The sequence below is a fragment of the Taudactylus pleione genome, unplaced genomic scaffold (genome assembly GCF_031769625.1).
Source record: "Taudactylus pleione unplaced genomic scaffold, aTauple2 ptg000019l, whole genome shotgun sequence".
In the NCBI taxonomy this organism is placed as follows: Eukaryota; Metazoa; Chordata; class Amphibia; order Anura; family Myobatrachidae; genus Taudactylus; species Taudactylus pleione.
In genome coordinates this window covers 32,144,546-32,166,949 of record NW_028284421.1, presented here as the reverse complement: position 1 = coordinate 32,166,949, position 22,404 = coordinate 32,144,546, and the positions used below count along the sequence as shown (strand labels likewise).

Genomic DNA, 22,404 nt, shown 5'->3' with positions numbered 1-22,404 from the left:
CTCAGACAGACGTCCGTCTATCTCTGCAAAAAAGTTCTAGGGAATATGGTCTCATCTTTTATAATGGAATTTTGAGTTGAAATCTCGAATTTGATGACATCTCATGGTGCGACATGTTCTGTCTGTCTCCATGTACATATCGGTGGCAGCTTACATAGAAACATAGAATTTGATGGCCAATAAGAACCTATTGGCTCATCTAGTCGTTTACCATATGTAATTGGACAATTGTGACGATTGATGCAAGCATTTGTGCCGGGAAAACTGTTACTTTTCATTGTTGGTTTTACTGTCTGTGGTCCCTGGCAGAAATTATCCTAGAACTGAAGACTGTCCTAAACACCTTAGTTCAGGCACAACGTTTCTTATGAGAAAAGATTGTTGGGATGCAGTGCGACAATGCAACCGCGGTGGCATTCAACAAACATCAGGGAAGCAGAAAATCTAGATCTGCCTTTAAGTGAAGAAGACCAACAGGATCATGGGCTGGGCAGGACAAAATGTTCTGGCGAGTGTGTCAGTGTAAAAATGTGTGGTGAGAAATGAATGGCATATTTACATCTGCAGGCTTGGCCTGCAACCAGTGCTCCCTCAACCTGGACATCTTGCAGTAGGTTGTGGACAGATGGGGTCGGTCAGATCTCAACATGATGGTATCTTGGATGCAGCACAAGGTGAAATGTTTCTGCATTGTGTGATGCATTTGCATCCAGTTTGTAGTTCTCAACTAGTACCTTTATGGTTGAAGGCTTTACAACAGCCTCCCATTAAACTACTTGACTTGTAGATGAATTGATCTTAACTTATCTTTCATGAGAATAGGGCTATTATCCTTGATACAAAACCATATTTCCCAGCTAATGTGGTTTCTAAATTCCACTTAAATAGGTGAATTGTATTTATGACTGTGGGTCATAATCCCTTTTTAGAGGAAGAGTGATCTTCCTTTCACTTCACTTCATTTTATCGGATGAAGGAGAAACCTTTTTTTTATATACTTTTGTTCAATACTTTTCTCTATTTCTCTAAATCCATTTGTACTCTGAGCAGATATCTAACTCAGATATATAGTAGTTATTGTGTCTAGACAACAGCGCCGCAGGGAGTTTAATGACTCAATGTGCAGTGAGTGTATGGTAAAATTGTTTTAATCTAGACATAAATTGACAAAATAAAATAGAATAAAATACAAATCACATATTAAAAATGCACCTATATATATAACTGATAGTTATTGCAGTCTCCGGTGTGCAAAGGGTAAATACTGGATGGATCGCAGATAAGTTATGCACATCAACAGCTCGTCCGCTTGGGAGATGGTGTTTGTAGCAAAAAAAGTTACCAAGTAAGTCCTGAGTCCTTATTTTGCAACTGCTGTCTTGAATACAAAGTGTCAGATGGGTATAGCTGGATAGCGTCTTTCCTACCTTGTTTCCAAACAGTCCTTCTGCTGTCCTGGGTATTGTGTGGAAGTGTGGTGAGTATATACCCAGGACAGCAGAAGGACTCAGGACTTACTTGGTAACTTTTTTTACTACAAACACCATCTCCCAAGCTGACGAGCTGTTGATGTGCATAACTTATCTGCGATCCATCCAGTATTTACCCTTTGCAGACCGGAGACTGCAATAACTATCAGTTATATATATATAGGTGCATTTTTAATATGTGATTTTTATTCTATTTTATTTTGTCAATTTATGTCTAGATTAAAACAATTTTACCATACACTCACTGCACATTGAGTCATTAAACTCCCTGCGGCGCTGTTGTCTACACACAATAACTACTATATATCTGCAATTTCTAGTGACAAGGGAACTGTCACCAGTGTCTATAGCTGCAAGAGGGAATTTTTACATTTTTACATTTCTTGAAAAAGTATCCCCAGGAGCGCACAACACCACCACATCAATACCTATCTAACTCAGATACCCTGGTTTGTGTATGTCAGAAGGAGGAGTGGCTGAGTTCTGCACAACTTGAGGACCTCCTAGCATAGGCTGGGCTCACCCTAAGCGCTCCCATGTGTCTAAGCACATTACTGCCTTTTATCCGCTACCTGCTGCAGATAGAGCCAAATGGGAGTTTCCTCCTCCAGTAGATGTTCACATTGCCTGGCTGGTCAAATCCAGTACCCTTCCTATCCCTAACAAGTCCTCCCTTAAAGAGCCAATGGATAGGAAGTTGGAGAGCTTCCTCAAAGTGATTTTTTTGTAATGCAGGAGCTATTGTGTCCACTTGGGTGACTAAGGCCATTAGACCCTGGGCTGATTCCCAAGAAGATGGCCTCCGTTCTGGTGTCCACAGCATGGGGTTGTCATCTAAGGTGGAACATATCCGGGAAGACTGCTCCTATCTAGGCGAGATGGCCATTGACATGGGCATTTCTAAGGTATCGGCTTCTGCTGTGGCAGCCAGGAGAGCCCTCTGGCTTCATGCCTGGCACGCTGACAGACTCTAAGATAGCCCTTAAAGCTCTCCCTTTTTTTTGGAAAGGTTCTTTTTGGCCCAGAATTGGACAAGATTGTTGCTACGTCCAAGACTGCTTTCCTATCTTCTGCGGCAGCACATAGGCCACAAATTTTTACTTTTCATTCCTTTTTTATGCAGGCTAAGGCCAAGGATCAGTCTTTTCTATGTTCCGGGGTTCTTCCCCCAAGGGCTCCAAGTCTGGAGGGAAACACTCCTGGCTCACCAGACGTCCAGCTCCCAAGCCTTCTGACAAGCCTGCCGCATCACAGTGTGGGCCTCCACCTGAGGGAGGCCGGTTTCTGCTTTTCACCGAAACATGCATGGCGGCCACGACGAACACCTGGATAAGAGGTATGGTGTTCCAAGGCTACGCACTAATCTTTCGGGAGCATCATACAGCAACATTTTTTTTTTTTTTTTTGTACAGGCCTTCCATTCGATCCAGAAAAAGCAGGAACTCTGTGGTAGTCTACCAACTCCCTTCAGGCCTCCAGGGTTATAATCCCAGATCCCCTGTCACAGAGGGGCACAGGTTTCTATGCCAACCTCTTCCTAGTTCAGAAGCTGGGCGGCTTCTTTCGACCCATCCTCAACCTGAAGTCAACAGGTATCTTCGGGTTTCCAAGTTCCACATGCAGTCTCTGCGCTCCATCATTCTGGCTCTGGAACTGGGGGCCTTTGTGACCTCCCTAGATATCCAGGATGCCTATTTACATGTTCCCATCAGTCATTCACCAGTGATTCCTCAGGTTTGCGGTATGGGAGAAACATTTCCAGTTTCAAACAGTGCCTTTTGTACTTTCCACTTCTTCTTGTGTTTCACGAAAGTCATGGCAGCACGTCTCCAGTGCCCGGGAGTGAGAACTCTGTCTGGATGATCTTCTTCTTCTGGCCCAGTCACCTGACGTTCCACAGGAGCACTTTCCTCTTTCAATAGACCTACTACAGATTCATCAATTGGCGAAAATCTTCCTTGATTCCATCTCAGGCAATGCTACATTTGGGAGCCTTACTGGATACGGCGGGTATTCCTTTCCTTACAGACCAAAATTTGCACATTTTTGGGGCAACATCGAGTCTCAGTCCACTCTTACATGTCTTAGGCTATCTAGTCTACACTTCGACATGGTGGAGTATGCCCAGTTTAATTCACGTTGATTACAGTTTGAGATTCAGATGCAAGTGGGACTTGTTTCACCTGGTCTCAAGTCCCAGACGATGATTCTCTCTCGAGAGGTCCATCACTCCCTCTTGTGGTGGCTCCACCAGTCCCACCTAGACAGGGGCCATCCCTTTTGGATCCAGGACTGGGTCCTGCTCACCACCGACGCAAGTCTTCGGGGGGGGATTTGGTCCTCACTTTTTAAGGTTGGTAGATGGCTCAGGAGAGACGGCTACTAATCAATATTCTGCAACTCTGAGCAGTGTACAGAGCTCTTTGCTTGGCACAGCAAGAACCGGTCAAATGGCATTTGGACAACGCAACAGCTGTCTCCTACATAAAACATTAGTGCGGCAGTCTCGGTGCCTTGAAGGAGATGAATTGCATTCTTCAGTGGGCAGAGCTTCATCTACCAGCCCTGTCGGCAGTCTACATCTCTGGGGTCCAAATTTGCGAGGCAGACTTTTCTTGGAATCGATAGGAAACACAGGGCGCCCACCACCCACTGATGCACCTGGCTTGCAAAGGTTTTGCACTGTTACCGTTTCCAATTTTCACCTCCACTGTGTGTTGTGTTTTGTACTGATTGTATGCCGGTCTTCCTTCTCCTTCCTCTCACTCCTTTCCTTGGGCTTGTTACCTTAACTGGATCTCTGGACTGGGGGCAGGGTATAGGGGCAAGGGAGCCTGGGCTGCTAGGAAGAGAAACTATTGTTTTTTAGTGATGATGATGTCCTTCTCCCTCTATTGTTTTCCTTTGTTATTGTCATGTAGGGCTTGGTTGAAAAAAATAAATAAATTACAGGATGGCGATATAGAGGACTTAAAGCATTGTGAATAATTTTAAAAGTGCCAGAGTCTTGGGGCAGTCTCTATACACAATGGTACCATGGATTCAGAGAAGAGGATTTAACTTGAGTATTAAAAGCTTGTTTTCCATCACAAGGTCATTCTCCCACTATAGGGGGTAACCTGCTGTTAAGGGCTTGGCATGTACGCCATCTTCTACACTGTTCAAATGTTTTCTTGTGGAAAACATTTTTAAAGATAGAAGAGAATGCACCTGGTAATTGTGTTTTAAAATAGTGTTTATCTAACCAAATATTTTAGTCTGTTATATTTTTGCAATATGCTATAACTTGTTCACTATCACTTTTAACATGATTTGAATACGATTATCCAGTTTTTTAATTCTACCCACAGGATAACAGCAAGTGGATAAATGGAACAGATGAACAAATTATGTCATGGGCTACCTCCAGACCAGAGGTGATTTAAGCCACTTTAAGTGTTTTTTTGTTTGGTTTTTTTCCTTTTTTCCTGGGCAGATAAAGCAACAGTCCATAGGAGTTTGGACTCTTAGGTGAAAAAAAAAATCATGGTTCTCTCCTTGCCATGTGTGATGGCTACTACTGTTTTTTTGTGAACATGACCTCTCTGTACCACTTTAATTTGTTTTACGTTTTGTTTTTAATCCTGTTTTTGAATTCATTATCTGAACTGCTGCTTTTCCCAGTACAGTGAATATCCTTTTCATTTCTCATCATAGGACTGGCATCTCGGAGGAAAGTGTGATGTGTATCTGTGGGGAGCTGGACGCCATGGACAGCTGGCAGAGGCCGGCCGAAATGTGATGATTCCATCAGCAGCCACATCTTTCTCCCAGGCACAGCAGGTATTTTGGGTATGGAGGAACTGTTTATTGGGGTGGGAGTACATATATGTATTTTTTTGTAGCTTCTACTCTAAATACCCTACTCACTCTATACAGCATTCAATGGAAATATGACCCGAGTAAAAAAAAGGGACTCCAGACTCAAGCACAGTAGTGTCTCTCTCTTATCCAAGTGGTGGCACTGGGTTTTACAGTGCATTATTAGCAACCCTGGCACTTTTTAAAATCAACTAGCACCTGCAGTTGCACACTACTTGTTATTGCTGCCTGTGGCAACCACGATTTGTTTTTTAAAGATTATTTTATTTTTCTTATTAATCCTTTGGAGTTGGTACTCTGGGGTAAAGACTGAATGTGGTTACAGGAGGTTGGGCATATTACATTTACCTCGAGAACTTCAACCTTTCCTTCTATATCCTCATTGCTATCAGTTTTCTCTAGTTGCCGTTGGAGTTAGGCCCTTTATCTATGGCAGCCATTTGAGTTTCAAGTGTTATTCTTTTAATTTTACTTTTGAATCAGCATCCCTAGCTGCCTGGAGCGGACTGCATAGGTGCATTGATGGGCACCTCTTGCCAACAGCCCACTCGCACTTTTTGCCAACAGCCCAATCTCATGGGATTGCTCCCGTAGGGGACCCAGTCACTGCTCACTGCAGGAGAGCCAACTCAGTCAGTTCGGCCTACTGCACAGTGGGTGCAGGATTTCTGGTGCTGTCATAGCAGCCCTGCACTAAGCACAGGGCTGTTAGGGAAACTGTACAGTTATTTTCACCCTATTCTGAAAAAGGGTGTTCCTATTTGAAATTATGTGGCACCTTACATGGGTGAGCAATAAGTGGCCCTCCAGCTGTTGTTGAACTACACATCCCAGCATGCCTTGCAACTGTTTTAGCATGGTCAAATAGCAAAACTGTGGCAGAGCTTGCAGGGATGTGTAGTTCTACAACAGCTGGGGGGGCCGCTAATTGTCAACCCTTAAGTTGGGTGTGAGGCTACTTAATGTGCCAAGTTTCCACCATCCTGCCAACTACACATTCGGGTGTATAATCGTTTCAAATACAATGCTCTTTTAGTAGCTATTTTTGGTGATCACCGTACAATAATACATATACTACAGAAATTAAGTCTTCCAGAGATGAAGGCATTCTAATGGCCAAATCTCCCTCCACCTGGCATCAATAAAGACCGGGTTCCCCCATTTAATGCGGTAAATATGTTTACTTTTCAAAATGGTATGCCTTGTTGGACTATTATATTATTTCTATGCATTTTTATACGTTTAATTCAAGCTCATATAGAAAAAAGAATACATTGTAATTTTCAAGTGCAGGTTTTACTATGAAAAGATTTTAGAATCTGGCTGTATTCTGTTTTGGTAAGGTTGCTCAGTGCTGATGCAAGAATCACAACATTTCTTAGAGGTGGTTGGAAATAATAAAATACACACACTTGTTCACTTTCATGCAATTGCAATAAATTCAATGCAAGATATATTGTTCCGTCGTTTGGAGGATTGCGCAGTGTGTACGCACTATATTTGTTCTGGGGTTGAAGGGAAATCGTAATGACAATTACGTCGCTTGCACATCTTCTAGTGCAGTGATTTTCAATTTGAGGTGCACTACACAACATTTTATAATTGCCAAGGCAAACCATCCAGCTATGCGGTGTGCGTGAGCAATGAAAAAACATTAACATTGGCTCCCACATAAAAATATACCCACATATTGGCCTCAGGAATAAAACGCACTACATTGGCATCCACAGGCATAAAATACACTACACTACAAGTGCGCTGAGCTGACTGACACTTGACAGCTGCTCATGGCACACTAGTGTACCACGGCACAGTGGTTGAAAAACCACTGGTCTAGTGTGTACCCAGCATTATACTAATAGAGTGAGTCATCGGGGCAATGTTACACAACCTGTGTTTTATTATTGGCAAATAAATTATTCAGTCCTTTAATTATTGTGCTTTGTTTTTCAAATAATGTTCATACAAAGTCATACTTAGCTGTGATCAAAGTATTTTAGTTGATTATATTCTGTTCATTTCCAGGTGATATGTGGCCAAAACTGCACTTTCGTCATTCAGGCCAATGGCACTATTTTAGCCTGTGGAGAAGGTAGCTATGGCCGCCTTGGTCAAGGTAATTCGGATGACCTTCATGTATTGACAGTCATCTCTGCTCTGCAAGGTAAAGACATAACCCACCTTGTCCTTACCTACAGTACCTGCATGTGTAGTTGAAAATGTTTATTACTTACACTGCTAGCACAGTGCGCCTTGTTTAAAAATGTAATGGAATACATTTTAATACATTCTAGAAATGCATTTTTAAAAATAGAAAAGTAAAATGGCCTGATGGGATGGATCAGTGGAAGAATCACAGCCTCTTTGCTGCATTACCAACCTCAGGGCACCAAAGTGCTATTAGTACTGTCTTAGAACTTCAGTTGCATTTAGAAGCTATGTCCCAGGAGGCTTACCACAACTACTATGCCTACAATAGTTGTGGTTCCTAAAATGGTATTGGGTTCATCAAAACAATACTTTTCATAAACCACACTTAAGATCTCTGTACATATTCGTAACTACTGGAAACAGTCATCACTCGATCCAACAAAAGGGGTAATTTCTGTTTGTATTCTTGATTTATTTTAAAGATACTGATTTTGTATTTTCTTTCTTGTGTTTGTGTTCTGAAAGAATTAACTTTTCCAATAGTCCTGACATTTATAAATGGTACATTACTTTTTTACAGTATCTCATTAATTTAGGTTGTGATTGTACTTTAGAATAAATCAGGGGTAACTGAAGATCTCCTTAAACTACATGTTAATTGTGGCTGAACAGGGTGGTTACTACTGAGTGTGAGATGTTTTATTAGATATTAGTATTTTTTTATTCATTTAAATAAAACACAGATGATTTTGTTTTTATCAACCTTTTCACACACATGTGGAACACATACTTAGGAGAGCTTCACTCCGACATATGGCATTAGGCCAAACACGCCTTCATATCTGGTGTCTGTTTATGGAGTCCTTTTGTCTTCTTTTCACAATCGATGTACCAAAGTCACTCATATGAGCACTACTTATGCGGTTTCTTTTATATATATTTTTTTTTAATTTATGTATGTAAATATGGTGGTGGTCATGATGTAGACCTATTTGAGCAGCTAAATGGTTGATCTTAATCTGCACTCTTACCTGTTATAGGATTTGTGGTGACACAATTGGTGACTTCCTGTGGCTCAGATGGACACTCCATGGCATTGACAGAGAGTGGAGAGGTGTTCAGTTGGGGAGATGGAGATTATGGCAAATTGGGACATGGAAATAGTGACCGTCAAAGAAGACCAAGACAAATTGAGGCGTTACAAGGGGAGGAGGTGGTGCAGGTATGTTAGAGTTAGAACAATGTGAAACATTGCTTCTGTTTGCACCTGTCATATTAGTTATTTTACAAAGCATGACAGGAGCAGTGAGGGTATAAGATACATATGAAGATATTTAAAAAAAAAAAAAAAAATTACACTGCTAAATATTTAGAAACGGAAAAAAACATAAAACAAAACAAATGAATAAAATAATTTATGTATTATACATTCATAATAAACTCCCATTCCATTTCTTCTTTAAAGTTTACCCTCAAATACCATAAGCATTTGCACCCCCACCAACCCACTATCCACAGCGTGAATTTGAAAGGCATGTAATGCTTGAGATACAAAACTTCTGATGGTCTAGTTGTAATAAATATCCAAATTTCACAAAAAGCAGACTTAACAATTTTCATGTTGCAGCAACCAGTTCCCACAATGCCATCCTTAATGCCACTCAACCTTTTATAAACAATATATATATTAAAAATCAGGTGTCCATTGGGGGTCAGGTCAAATCTGGTAGTGTTACGATAAAGTGCTGCGGAACTGAAGGGTCCCTCATCCCTGGTGCTCCAGTGTGGATCTGGTGGGCCTGCATTTAACGCTCCCATGTGCTGGGAATGGGAGAAGGTAGTGCTGGAAGTCCACACTGTAGCTCTGTGCAGGGTGTGAGAAAAGAAGGTCTGCAGTATTTTACAGGCTAAAGGAACAATTGGGCTGAATTACCCTCTGCCAATTGTGTAAACTATATATAAAATGCTACAAAGCCCCAGATACAATGTTTCTTGTTCGGGGTCCATGGGGTCCACAGCCATTACGTTGGGGTATAAATCCCAGTCACCCAACAGTTAATACAAACGAGCTCTCTGCTCCCAGGATGCACCGGGTCCCTCCTCATATACCCCACCCCCTGCCTCAGGTAACCAGTTCTTCCTGTTTGGTGTGTACACCACATAGACAGTGGGACTGCAGGAGCAGTCCTGCAGACGAGTAACAAAAAAAAAATAAAGGAGAGTTTACTCTTTATCTCAGCGGGTGGTCTGAGCTATCCTAGAAGCAGCCTCGTGCCTGATCAGAGACGCACCGGCCACGCGCTGCAACTACCTCCTCCGGTGCCGCACCGCTAGCCTTGGCAGGTCCATGGCTAGGGATTCGGCAGGGGCTCGCACCCGGATCAAGGGGATGGCAGGTAAGCGGGTGGTTGCGGCGGCCGCTGACGCCGGGACCACGTGGCGGTCCGGGCTCCGGCAGTGAGACTGGCCGGAGGCGCGCTGCAGTCGGGAGGCATACAGCTTGTTTCCTACACTAGACCGCCGGGATATGATGTTCCTGTCCAGCCAGGGCTTGTGGCGGCAGCCAGGTCAGTTTACCGGACAGGTCCAAGCAGCATAGGGGAGGTACGCTTCCCCGGCGGCCCCTCCCCCAATCCACATGCTAGTTCAGTACTCTGGCGCAGTGATTGTGGGTTGCTCCTCCCAGCCTCCATATAAGGCAGCCAGCGTGTATGTCAGTTGCTCTCTGATCGCTGCTGCTGCAGGACGCTGGGCAGTCTCCCTGTATACCTTTCCTACTGCTGGTTCTGGTTCTACAGGACTCTATCCTGCCTATGCCTAGGCTGATTGTGGTAGTGAGAGCTTATATGCGTATGACTCATAGAAGTGTTTATGCATGACATGTGATTGTTGTCAATGGATACTGTTTCTTCTGTAAAAGAACTGTAATTCCTGTATACTGTCACTGTCTCCCCTTCCCTTACTACAGGTGTGTGGGTTGAGAGTAGAAAGCAGCACGTATACTCAGAACCATTGGCATAGTTGACATGTCTAAGGGGTCTGAGGGTCAGGCGGGAGCCCCGTTGCTGATATTCTGTATAGCCTGCAAGGCATGCTTGTCCCCACAGGACTTTCTACAGAATGGGCTTTGTGGGAACTGTTTCAGACAGCCACCACACCAATTAAGTCTGCCTGTTACAGGCCCTGAGCCCCCTTGGGCATCATTTTCTCAAGTTGTGGCGGAGTGGCTGGCTACTCCGGTACCACTGGTTTGGGGTTTGCCTCAGCAAATGCATCCTATGCCCATGATGTGGCCGCCTTGGATGGACCCTGGTGCGGGTAAGGTTATGGCATCATCCTGTGGGGTTTCTCAGCCTCCTCAGGCTGTCAAATCAAAGCAGCCTAAATCTAGGCGCCATTTACCTTCTCACATGGGTGACTACTCCAGTGCCTCATCCGAGGAGGAACAGGCACAGGACTCTTCACAGGAGTCTAGCTCCGAGGAAGGTGATGACCATTTCCCGATGTCCCCTTTCTGATAAGGGCTGTGAAATCGGTGTTAAATATCGAGGAAGGGGATCCTGCGCTTAGGAAGGCCCCCCCTGTTCAAGCGCCAGAAGGTGGTTAAGGCAGAATTCCCAAAGTCTGAACATTTATCAGAACTTATGGAGGAAGCGTGCGTCTGTCCGGATAAGAAAAGCCATCCTTCTAAAAGGATGGCGCTTCTATATGCTTTTACAGCAGAGGACTGTGCCAGGTGGGAGAATCCACCGTCAATTGACGCACATGTGGCGCAGCTGATTAAACGTACCACTCTGCTAATTCCAGCGGCTTCGCTGGAGGAAGCCACGGATAGGAGACTGGAGAGTTGCCTCAAATCAATCTTCTCGCTGGCAGGTACGGCCATCCGTCCAGCTATGGCTACTGCCTGGGTAGCAAGAGCTATTGAGGAGTGGGCCAAAACTTTAGCGGAGTCTTTACCAGATGCCTCTAAGGAGCAACTGGATATGATCTCCTTTATTAGAGAAGGGGCCTCTTATTTGGGGGATGCCGCCTTGGATGCAGGGATCCTTTCTTCCAGGGTTTCAGCGGAGTGCGTGGTGGCACGTATAATTCTCTGGTTAAAGGATTGGAAGGCAGATACCGGGTCCAAAAAGGCCCTAGAATCCCTTCCATTCACGGGGGTTGTTCTTTTTGGTCCAGAATTGGACAAAATTGTAGCCTCCATGGCAGCCTCAAAGACTGCAGGTTTGCCATCAGCAACCTCGTCTAAACTGAGAAGGGCGTCCTTTTCGGGGGTTTCGGCCGCAGGGCAAGGCCAAGGGTCAGCCCTCAGCGAGATTTCCACCTAGAAAGGCAGGATCCAGGAAGCCCTGGCAGAACAAACGTCCAGGATCTAGGGTCCAGGATAAACCAGTGTCCTGATGGGACGGGCCTACCTCTGGGGGATCCCAGGGTGGGGGGCCGACTACTTCGGTTCTCGGAGCCCTTGCACCTCACGATGGAGGGTGCCTGGGTTCGAGGAGTTGTCTCCCGAGGATACGCCCTGACGTTATGGAGGACTCCTCAAAGGTTTTTTTGTGTAAACCCACAGGAGGGTTCAGAAAGAGCTTTGGCCCTTCAGAAAGCAATTCTTGCCTTACTAGCATCGGAGGTAGAGAATCATTTCCGGGAGGGGTTTTACTCCAATCTGTTCTTGGTTCAAAAACCGAACGGGTCGTACCGGCCTATTCTGAAGCTGAGAGAGCTCAACAAATTTGTTCGAGCCCCCGGGTTCAGGATGGAAACATTGCGATTTGATTGTGTTGGCAATTGAGCAAGGGGACTATATGGTATCCTTGGATATACAGGATGCCTACCTCCACATACCAATCACACAAGCTCATCAAAAATGTCTTCGTTTTGCAGTAGGAGGGGAACATTTTCAGTTCCAGGCCCTACCCTTTGACCTGTCCAAAGTCTCTCGGGTATTCACCAAGGTGATGGCGGTGATGATGGCATGCCTCAGACGCCAAGGTAGGGCAGTCCCCGCAGCAGTTACAGGATCATTTGAGGCTGACAGTATCATGTCTGTACAGTCACGGCTGGATCATAAACTGACAAAAGTCGTCACCCTGTCCGGTACAACAGATGTGTCACTTGGGAGCAAGATCGGACTCCGTGGTACAGAAAATATATCTGCTGGAGGAGAAGATTCTTGCCTTACAATCACGAATACGCAGGTTGCTTCGCAACAGGCAGATATCCGTTCTAGTGGCCATGCAAGTCTTGGGGTTAATGGTGGCCACCTTCAGGATGTGGAATACGCTCAATTCCATTCCACACCACTGCAGCAATTAATTCTGGCTCGCTGGGACAAGGATCATCGCACGATCAGGTCTCAGTTGCTGCGTCTCTCTCCAGAGGTGCGGTTGTCCCTGTCATGGTGGTTCCAGACAAAGCATGTCAGGCAGGGTTGCCCCTTTTGGGTGTCGGATTGGACATTGCTCAAAACCGACGCCAGTCTTCAAGGTTGGGGGGCGTTGACGGGGTCACACACTTTCCAAGGAAAGTGGTCAGTGGCGGAAAGCCGGCTACCGATAAACATCCTGGAACTAAGAGCGATATTCAAAGCTTTAGTGCAGGCTCAGGAAATCTTAAAGGGCAGGCCGGTGCAGATACAGTCGGACAATCGCACCGCGGTTGCCTACCGAAATCATCAAGGGGGCACAAGGAGTCGGGCTGCCTTGGCAGAAGTAATCTTGGTCTGGGCAGAGATTCATCTTCCCACGATATCTGCCGTGTTCATTCCGGGGATCCTGAATTGGGAGGCCGATTTTCTCTGTCGGCAGGAGATAAATGCAGGAGAGTGGGCCCTACATCTACAGGTTTTTCGGAACCTTGTGGACAGGTGGGGTCTACCAGAAATAGATCTGATGGCGTCAAGAAGGAACAACAAGGTTCCTAAGTACGGATCCTGGACAAGAGATCCGAGAGCCGATTTTGTAGATGCACTGATAGTAAAGTGGTGTTACAAGCTGATATAACTGTTCCTCCCATTTGCTCTTATTCGCAGAGTTGTCAGAAAGATCAAACAAGAGGGCAGCACCGTGATATTAATCGCTCCGGCCTGGTCGAGACGGCACTGGTTCACAGATCTACGGTCTCTCTCCATAGACACTCCATGGTCTCTGCCACTGAGACCGGATCTGTTGCTACAGGGTCCCTGCTGGTACCCGGACCTTCATCGGCTAGCTTTGACGGCATGGCTCTTGAAGCCTCCGTCTTGAGGAAGAAGGAGTTTTCCGAGTCTGTTATACGGACGATGCTAAATGCACGGAAACCATCCTCAGCCCGTATATTCTATAGAATTTGGCATACTTTCTTTCAGTGGTGTGAACTGAAAGGTTATGACCCACAGAAATTTCTGATATCCAGAGTGCTTGATTTTCTTCAAAGCGGTCTGGAAAAAGGGCTCCGCCTGGCCTCTTTGAGGGTACAGGTGTCTGCTCTTTCAGTCTGATTCCAACATGAAATTGCTCTGAGACCAGATATAAAGACCTTTTTTTCCGGGTGTGTTGAGGATTCAGCCTCCCTTCGTTCCCCCGGTTGTTCCGTGACTTGACTCTAGTTCTGAAGGTTTTACAGGCTCCTCCGTTTGAGCCTTTAAATTCAATAGACATCAAGTGGCTAACAGCAAAGACGGTATTTCTTCTTGCTATGGCATCTGCATGTAGAGTGTCGGATTTGCTGCGCTTTCCTTCCGTGAGCCGTTCTTGGTATTTCATCAAGATAGAGCAGTACTACGTACTAGGGAGGGTTACCTTCCGAAAGTAGTGTCTAAATTTCCTATTAATGAAGAAATAGTAGTTCCAGCATTTCAGGGCACTACTCTCTCGCCAGGTGGGGCTTCCCTGGATGTGGTCCGTGCGTTGAGAATTTATGTGAGACGCACGATCAAATGGAGGAAGTTGATTCACTTTTTGCGCTTTATGGTTGTCATAAGCGTGGCTGGCCAGCCAATAAACAGACACTGGCCAGGTGGATTCGCATGGCAATTTCATTGGCTTATACACAGGCTGGCATGCGGGTGCCGGATTCAGTAACGGCACATTCTACTAGGGCGGTAGGTTCGTCATGGGCGGCCGAACGGGGTGCTTCTGCTGAGCAATTATGCAGGGCAGCCACATGGTCTTCCATCCATACCGTTGTCAAATTTTATTCCTTTAACACTTTTGCCTCTCAGGATGCCTCCTTCGGGTGTAGGATTCTCCTCTCTTCCGAGAGTCAGGAGCGTCCCCGCCCGTAGGGTTAGTGCTTTGGGATATCCCCAACGTAATGTATGTGGACCCCATGGACCCCGAAGAAGAAAATAAGAGTTATGGTTTGACATACCTTTTGTTAACTCTCTTTCTTCAAGGTCCATGGGGTCCACAGGACACCCACCCAGACGCACCTGTAGTTCCGGGGGGGGGGGGTTTCCGGGAAAATTTCTTCTCTGGAGAGTCTGGACTCATGAATATGGGTTTTTTCTTTCTTACCCTTTGTTTTGTCTCTGCCTGCTTGAGCTTGGTAAGGAACTGGCTTCCTGAGGCAGGGGATGGGGTATATGAGGAGGGACCCTGTGCATCCTGGGAGCAGAGAGCTCGTTTGTATTAACTGTTTGGTGACCGGGATTCATACCCCAACGTAATGGCTGTGGACCTTGAAGAAAAAGTGTTAACAAAGGTATGTCATACCATATCTCTTATTATTTTAGGTAGTTGAAAATGGTTTTTAGTCTACTTATCTACTTGTTTCATGTAATGATGTAGTTAAGATAAGCATTTTTGCTTATCGATGATATGTACATGTCACACTGCAAGGAAATGTGAATACAGCAAATTATGTGCTTGAAACAAGTGCCCTGACTGTTCCTTCCACCAGCTTTGTATAATGTTTTTGTGGTTTATATTTTGTTTTATAAACCCGACAAATCCATATCTCATTCTTTTCTAAAATATTGCCTTCAAGGAAGAGTATACTATTATTTTTTTGTTTCTAGTAATTACACTTTCAGCTTCAATAATTCCATCATTGATTATGTAACAAACATGAAAGTCTCAAGTTATTTTTACCTCAAATTATTATGGATGGAATTCCAGTCATAACTTATTTTATATAGTCTAAAATAATATAATAGTCGATGGATATTCTAAAAGTTTTTTTTATGGTTACCCACTCATGTTCTGAACCAAATTCCAGATGTCTTGTGGTTTCAAACATTCAGCAGTAGTGACAGCAGATGGGAAGCTGTTTACATTTGGAAATGGAGATTATGGTCGTCTGGGCTTGGGTAACACATCCAATAAGAAACTGCCAGAGCGTGTGACTGCACTTGAGGGATTTCACATTGGACAGGTAATTCATTCATTTTTTTTATTATTAGTAGTAGTAAATTCAACATATACAGGGGTATTCAATTTGGAGCGAAAATTTCGGAATCAGCGATAAATAATCATTTATTCATTTTCGCCGATTTCAATTATCCCCTTATTCAATTTCAAAGACTTTTTGCAGGTTCGAAAAGTCTTTTAAAAAAAACGGGGATAACTTTTCACCACTGAATAGGTGGCGAAAAAAAGTGCAGAATTGGGGTTTAAGGGTGCAGGCTAAAAAAAAAAATAGCCTGCAACCTTGGGAATGTCATTAAAAATAAACTGTGTCAAAAAAAGTAAAAAAAAAAAATTTAGGGACACCCCAAAAAAATTATTTTAAAATTGGGGTAAAAAAAATAAAATAGTAAAAAGTGTTTAAAAATAGGGAAATAGGTTCAGGGCTATTCTGCAAGTATGCGGAAGGTGTTTTCTAGAATAGGTTATTAGCGGCAGGTACATTTTTGCAGAATTTTAAAAAAATTACTTCAGGGACATTAAAATATGCTAGTATTCCAAATTTGATGGGACCACTTAAAAAATGAAAAAAATAACCTAAGTGCTCTTCTGCATCACTTCTTCAATGTCAGAAAAAAAACACCTGCCGCGGCTATTTAAAACTGCGACTCTCATTTGCAGGCTAAAACGGGGGATGCCCATAGTAATCCCCCATGTTTTGACAGCTTTAGGGGGGTCCTACAATTTATTCCAGCTAAATCATGTTTTTTTTTGCCGATCCTATTTCGCCGGCTGACGTTTTCGTAGCTTTTTAATTGAATACTGGGATAAAGCGGGCGCGCGCCCGATACTTTATCCCAGGAAAATCAGCGATGTGGAGCGAAAAGTCCAGCACAGATTTTTCGCTCCAAATTGAATACCCCTGATAATGTTTACAGTATAACTTTACAACAACACTGTGGAACAGGTATTCAATGAAAGAACTAAAACGGAAAGTTCCTTGGAAACCATATATTTACATATGGAAACTCTTGACGGCGAATGGCATATTACACTGAGATGTTACTTGCTATAAAGCAATGCACAGTTGCACATTCATGCCAGAGAGTTATTGCTACTATCTTGGGCAAGAAATTGTAACCACCAATCCTACTCATTTTATTGAATATAATATGTATAGAAACAAGCTTCTATGGTATGCCAATGCTTTTATTGGAATCAAACTTGGAATAATGTTTACATTTCAGGCTGTATTTTAGAATTGAACAAAAGAACGCATTACATTCTTTATAGTGTACATTTACAGTAAGTGTCTAGCAGTTGCTCTTTGGATTTTCTTGTTTTAGTAAACCTCATGGAATTCCAATGTACACTGTGATTAATGAGAACATTATGCCCTATGCTACATTTTGGTATTTTTCTCTTGGCACTAAATAACTAGGATACCAGTATGTACTTTATTACAGGTCAGAGTATGGCATATACATACAATAATCCTGAGATTATTGCAAATTGTTACCTAATACATTTTCATTTGCTGTTATAACAAAATAATGGCTCTTATTGATAAGACCTGTTAGAGAAAACTGAAATTATGTGACTTCAGCTATCCCCCAATCTACTTCTTGCTCTCTCCTGTGTTCTGCTTGCAGGTGGCTTGTGGGCTGAATCATACACTAGTGGTGTCTGCTGATGGATTATTAGTATGGGCTTTTGGAGATGGTGATTATGGGAAACTTGGTTTGGGAAACTCCACCGCCAAATCTTCCCCACAGGTGATAAAATGAGGGTGTATTCAGAGCTGTATTCTCTATCTGCATATGGGGAATGTGTAGAATTATAATGTTGTGTGCGAGTATTTTTAATTACAAAATAATATAGTTTTTCTCAAGAAAATTTTGTCTTTGGCAATGTCAAGGAGATTTATAATAATGTTTACAATTACTGGACTCTAAAGATGGGTACACACTGTAGCGACAGGCATTAGTTTTGACATCAGAACAAATACATGTCAACAGTGATTGTGCGTCTTCAATGGATGACTTTAATGAACGACATAACGATCACAGTTACGTCATGCACTGTCCGCTAGCGGTATAGCTAGGTTTGCTGTGCAGCACATCAAACCTGGCGACCGTCGCTAGTGACCGCAGGAGCACGCAAACATGCGTACACACTGAGCGATGTAGGCGATATGTCGTTCCGAAATGGCAAATCGTCCCAACATCACTCCAGTGTTTACCTGGCTTAACAATTAATATCGGGACTGAAGTGGCTTTTGCAATTTAGCTGAATTGGCTTAACTACATGCAGTTATCTGGTTCATAGTCCAATGCTAATGGACTAATATCCAGCAACTGAAACCACTAGCAACTTGGTTTGTATGGATGTTATACACTAATTGAAAGTATTAACAACTAATAAATACCTAGTTCCGTGGTTCCCAAACTGGGTGCCATGGCACCCTGGGGTGCCTCAGGTCACTTGCAGGGGTGCCTTGGGTTGGTGGTCAAGTACCAAATAAAATAATTTTTAGTGAGTGTGATGGGACAAAATGAAAAAGCAGCCCTGTCAACCATCACGAAAGAGAAAAAATTCAGGCGCATAAAAAGAATAAATCTAAGTATAATGTCTGTAAATAAGCTGCTCCTAAAAGGTAGTACCTGTAAACACACCTATAACCAGCCAGAAAATGTAAATCTGGATATACCGTCCCTCAATAGATTATTAAACTGTTAACCCAATGGTGTTGTAAAGCTTGTGACTAAATCCAGACAAAGAGCGCTAAATTAAACAATTTATTACATAATGCATAAAAGACAAAAAATATAAAATATATAAAAATCACACACTATACAAAACAATTACATACAGACTGGTTCAATATTATTTTAAAAGGCACAACAGATAACCCCTGCAGAAGGTATCTCTGGTGTCTTATATTAGATGTAGCACTTTTCAATTTAATTACCGGCCTCCAAACAAATAATTAATACAAATCGCCCGTTGTGTCAAGGCTCCTTAGCGCATGTATATATATGCAAGTTTATAACAATCATTGCTCCATTTGACCAGAGATGGTCTCCACTCTTGTTTTAGCTCAAAGTCACACACTGATGTAATCTCACTAAAATGAATATTTAGTGCTGATGTGTTCAATTAATACCAGATGGAGGAGCACTGGTATGCTCAATACGTTTAAAAGTCTCTTGAACACGGGTTCATTAGTGAGGACTCGCAGTCCTAGTAATAACAACAGCACTGTCCATGCACACAAATGTGGGAGAATGATAGAAACTGCTTGACATAAATTGGTCTCAATAATAATACATTACCGCCGGCCGGCTTTTGATGGTAAGTGTACTGATCTGTCAGTTATAAAGAAATGTCCCAGACCTTGCTCCCACAAATGTTTTAGCTCTGCTGGCTAGTATTAGTCTTATGCGTGCACTCCCGATGCTGTAGCTGAACCGCTCATCAGTCTTGAGGCCGTTCGTTCTTTCAGTTATTTTCGGTTGAAAAGAAAGAACCGTCCTGAGCACAGCCCTATCATCATGGAAAACAAGAAAAGGTGGTTTGCAGGACAAGGCCCCCCAACTCAGAGACCCGCCGAGGCAATGGCCATAAGAAAAAACACTTTCCACGTTACGAACTGAAGGTCCACGGATTCCAAAGATTGAAGCCGTAAGCCGGCCTCCAGACCGCCCTGCAGAAATGCTGAAAACCTTGGTAGGCGGAACTGGGCAGTATGTACTCCCCGCTGCTCACACCACACAATATAGGTTTTCCAAACCCTGTGGTAGTTTTGCGCGGAAACCTGCTTCCACGCCCGGGAGCATGGTCCCGATGACTGAAGGGGAAAAACCCCTGGCCTTCAAGAGCCCGGTCTCAACAACCAGGCCATTAAAGCCAACTGAGGTAGGCCCTCGTGACAGAATGGCCCCTGTAGCAGAAGATCTGTACGCAGAGACAGACTCCAACCCGGCCCTGCGGCTAGCCTGAGAACCGTGGCGAACCACGACCGGCGTGGCAAGTTTGCAGGCCAGACGGCAGTTCCAGGGAACTGTCATGGCATCCATTGCAAATGACAAAGGATCTCGGGACCTTGCACAAAATCGAGGGACCTTGCAATTGTGGCGAGACGCCATCAGGTCCACCTCCGGCAGCCCCCATCTCTGGACCACCTGATGGAAAACCTCCGGGTGGAGAGACCACTCCCCTGGCAGGAACGTAGTCCTGCTGAGGTAGTCTGCCTCCCAATTCTCCACCCCCGGTATGAAGATTGCTGAAATTGCTGGGAGGAACGTCTCCGCCCAAGAGAGAATGAGACTTGTCTCTGCCATGGCAAGTGAGCTTTTGGTTCCGCCCTGTTGGTTTACATATGCCACTGCCGTAGCATTGTCTGATTGGATCCTCACTGGTTGGCCCGCCAGGAGGGCCTGATCCCCGCATAGTGCCTGATAAATGGCCCGGAGCTCCAGCATATTTATTGGGAAACCTATCTCTGATGACGACCAGGTCCCCTGGAGACAGAGGTTCTCAGTCACCGCTCCCCAACCTCTGAGACTTGCATTTGTGGTGACAATAATCCAGTTGGGAGTCACCAGGGACCGACCCTGGAGAAGGTGATCGGTAATCAGCCACCAGCGAAGTGACTGACGAGTGCTATCTGACAGAACCAGCAACTGAGAAGAAAGGTCGTCTGAGCGGCCCATCCAATTCCGGAGATTCTCCCACTGGAGAATCCGTGAATGGAAGTGGCAGTACTGGATGTTCTCGAAGGTAGAGACCATCGTGCCTAGTAACCTCATGCCCAGCCAAACAGATGACCGAGGGGCAGACAGCACTTTCCTGACTAAGTCCTGAAGGGCCCGGGCAAGAAAACCCTTTCCAGTGCTGTATCGAAGATCACCCCCAAAAACGTCAGACGTTTGCACGGCCTGGGGTGACTCTTCTCGAGATTCAGTATCTACCCATGATGCTGTAACACCTGCACCATGTGATCCAGGTGGAGCTGAAGTTGGGAAGCGTCCAAATAGGGAATCACCGTTATTCCCTCGGAATGCAGTAAGCTTGCCATTGCTGCCATGATCTTTGTGAAGACCCGCGGAGCTGTAGCCAAACCGAACGGCAGAAACTGGAACTGGTAATGGCCTCTTCCGACCGCAAACCTGACTAGAGACTGATACCCCGCCCAAATCGGGACGTGGAGATATGCATCTCTGATGTCGATACACGCCAGATACGCGTTTGCCGACCCTGGTTCACTAATCTGAGCGACTCCATACGAAACCAATCCACCCACTGGCTGGCATTCAGGGCTCGTAGATTCAAAATCGGCCGATAAGTGCGGTTGGGTTTCTGGACTAAGAACAAGTTGGAGTAAAACCCCTGTTCCTGTTTGAGACTGTGGAACAGGAACTATAACCCCTTCTGAACAGAGGAAACTGATAGCCTGGTTTAAGGCCCGTCTCTTCTCCGGCTCCCTGGGTAATGCTGTAGCGAAGAAACGCTGTGGTGGCTGCCCCCTTGGGTCGATCACATAACCTCGGGAGACAATGCCCCTTACCCAGGCATCTATTCCCGAAGCTACCCACCTGTCTCGGAAAAGAATGAGATGGTCCCCTACCTTCCCTGACACCGGATGGGCTGAGATCCTGTCAGGTACTCGGCTTCTCAGATGCCTTAGCACCCGGGCGCCTGAATGTGCCGGAGAATCTACCCCGGGGGGCAGAACCCTTACTGGAAAAAGAGCGTCCTAGGGCTCCCTGACCTCTAATCATTCCCCCTCCTCGAATGGAAGAACAGAAGACTCGGAAACGTGAGCCCTTTTGCTTCTGGGGCACCACAGGCAGGAAAGTGCTCTTTCCACCTGTTTCCTGGGATATAATAGTATCAAGCTCAGAGTCGTACAGGTGCCTCCACAAAAAGTCAGAGACTCTAAAGTGCGTTTAGATTCGGCGTCCACCTCCCAGGCGCGAAGCCAGAGTGCTCTGCGTGCTGCGACTGCCATAGCTGAGACTCTAGAGGAAATCTGCGCTCCATCTTGTGCAGCCTTACACACATAGGGGCTGATTCAGACCCGCTCGCGAGCACAGGACGCTCGCAAGCGGGTCGATGGTGCCGAATTGCGCATGCGCACGACGGAGGGAGCTCCGTCGTGCGCATGTGCGAGACCCGAATAACGACTGCCAAGCCGTCGTTATGGGTCTTGCACCAAAGGGGGCGTGCTGTCGATGGTGAGTTACAGAACGCCCCCTTTGGTGGGCGTGCCGGGGGCGTGGCTGCCAGACGGAGGCGATCCCTTGGGAACGCCTACCGTCTGAGTCCGGCCCCACTGACATCACTAGTGATGTCAGTGGGAGTGATTTTGGCTCTGATAGAGCCAAAATCACTCCAGGGCTTGCGGTCACCGAGACCCTACCGCAGGGTCTCGGCGCAAGTTCGTTGGTCGCGATGGTCTTGACCATCGCGACCATCATCATGGACGCTCGCTATAGCTGTGGGTGGTAACCCACAGCTATGCGAGCGTCCATGAGGCCGCTCCAAGTTGAGGGACTAGGGCCATGATT

The 22,404-nt window shown here is 45.0% G+C and overlaps 1 protein-coding gene across 12 annotated transcripts in view; it reads left to right on the top strand.

Annotated features, from left to right (window-relative positions):
* HERC1 (HECT and RLD domain containing E3 ubiquitin protein ligase family member 1) overlaps nucleotides 1-22,404 on the top strand; it is a 305,583-nt gene that overhangs the window by 240,857 nt on the left and 42,322 nt on the right. For all 12 annotated transcript variants that reach the window (XM_088446526.1, XM_088446573.1, XM_088446582.1 and 9 more), the window contains exons 63-68: nucleotides 4,841-4,906; nucleotides 5,187-5,312; nucleotides 7,377-7,515; nucleotides 8,543-8,724; nucleotides 15,705-15,860; nucleotides 17,485-17,607. In XM_088446526.1, the coding sequence (XP_088302652.1) occupies nucleotides 4,841-4,906; nucleotides 5,187-5,312; nucleotides 7,377-7,515; nucleotides 8,543-8,724; nucleotides 15,705-15,860; nucleotides 17,485-17,607 (792 nt within the window). The remainder of the gene's footprint in view (nucleotides 1-4,840; nucleotides 4,907-5,186; nucleotides 5,313-7,376; nucleotides 7,516-8,542; nucleotides 8,725-15,704; nucleotides 15,861-17,484; nucleotides 17,608-22,404) is intronic.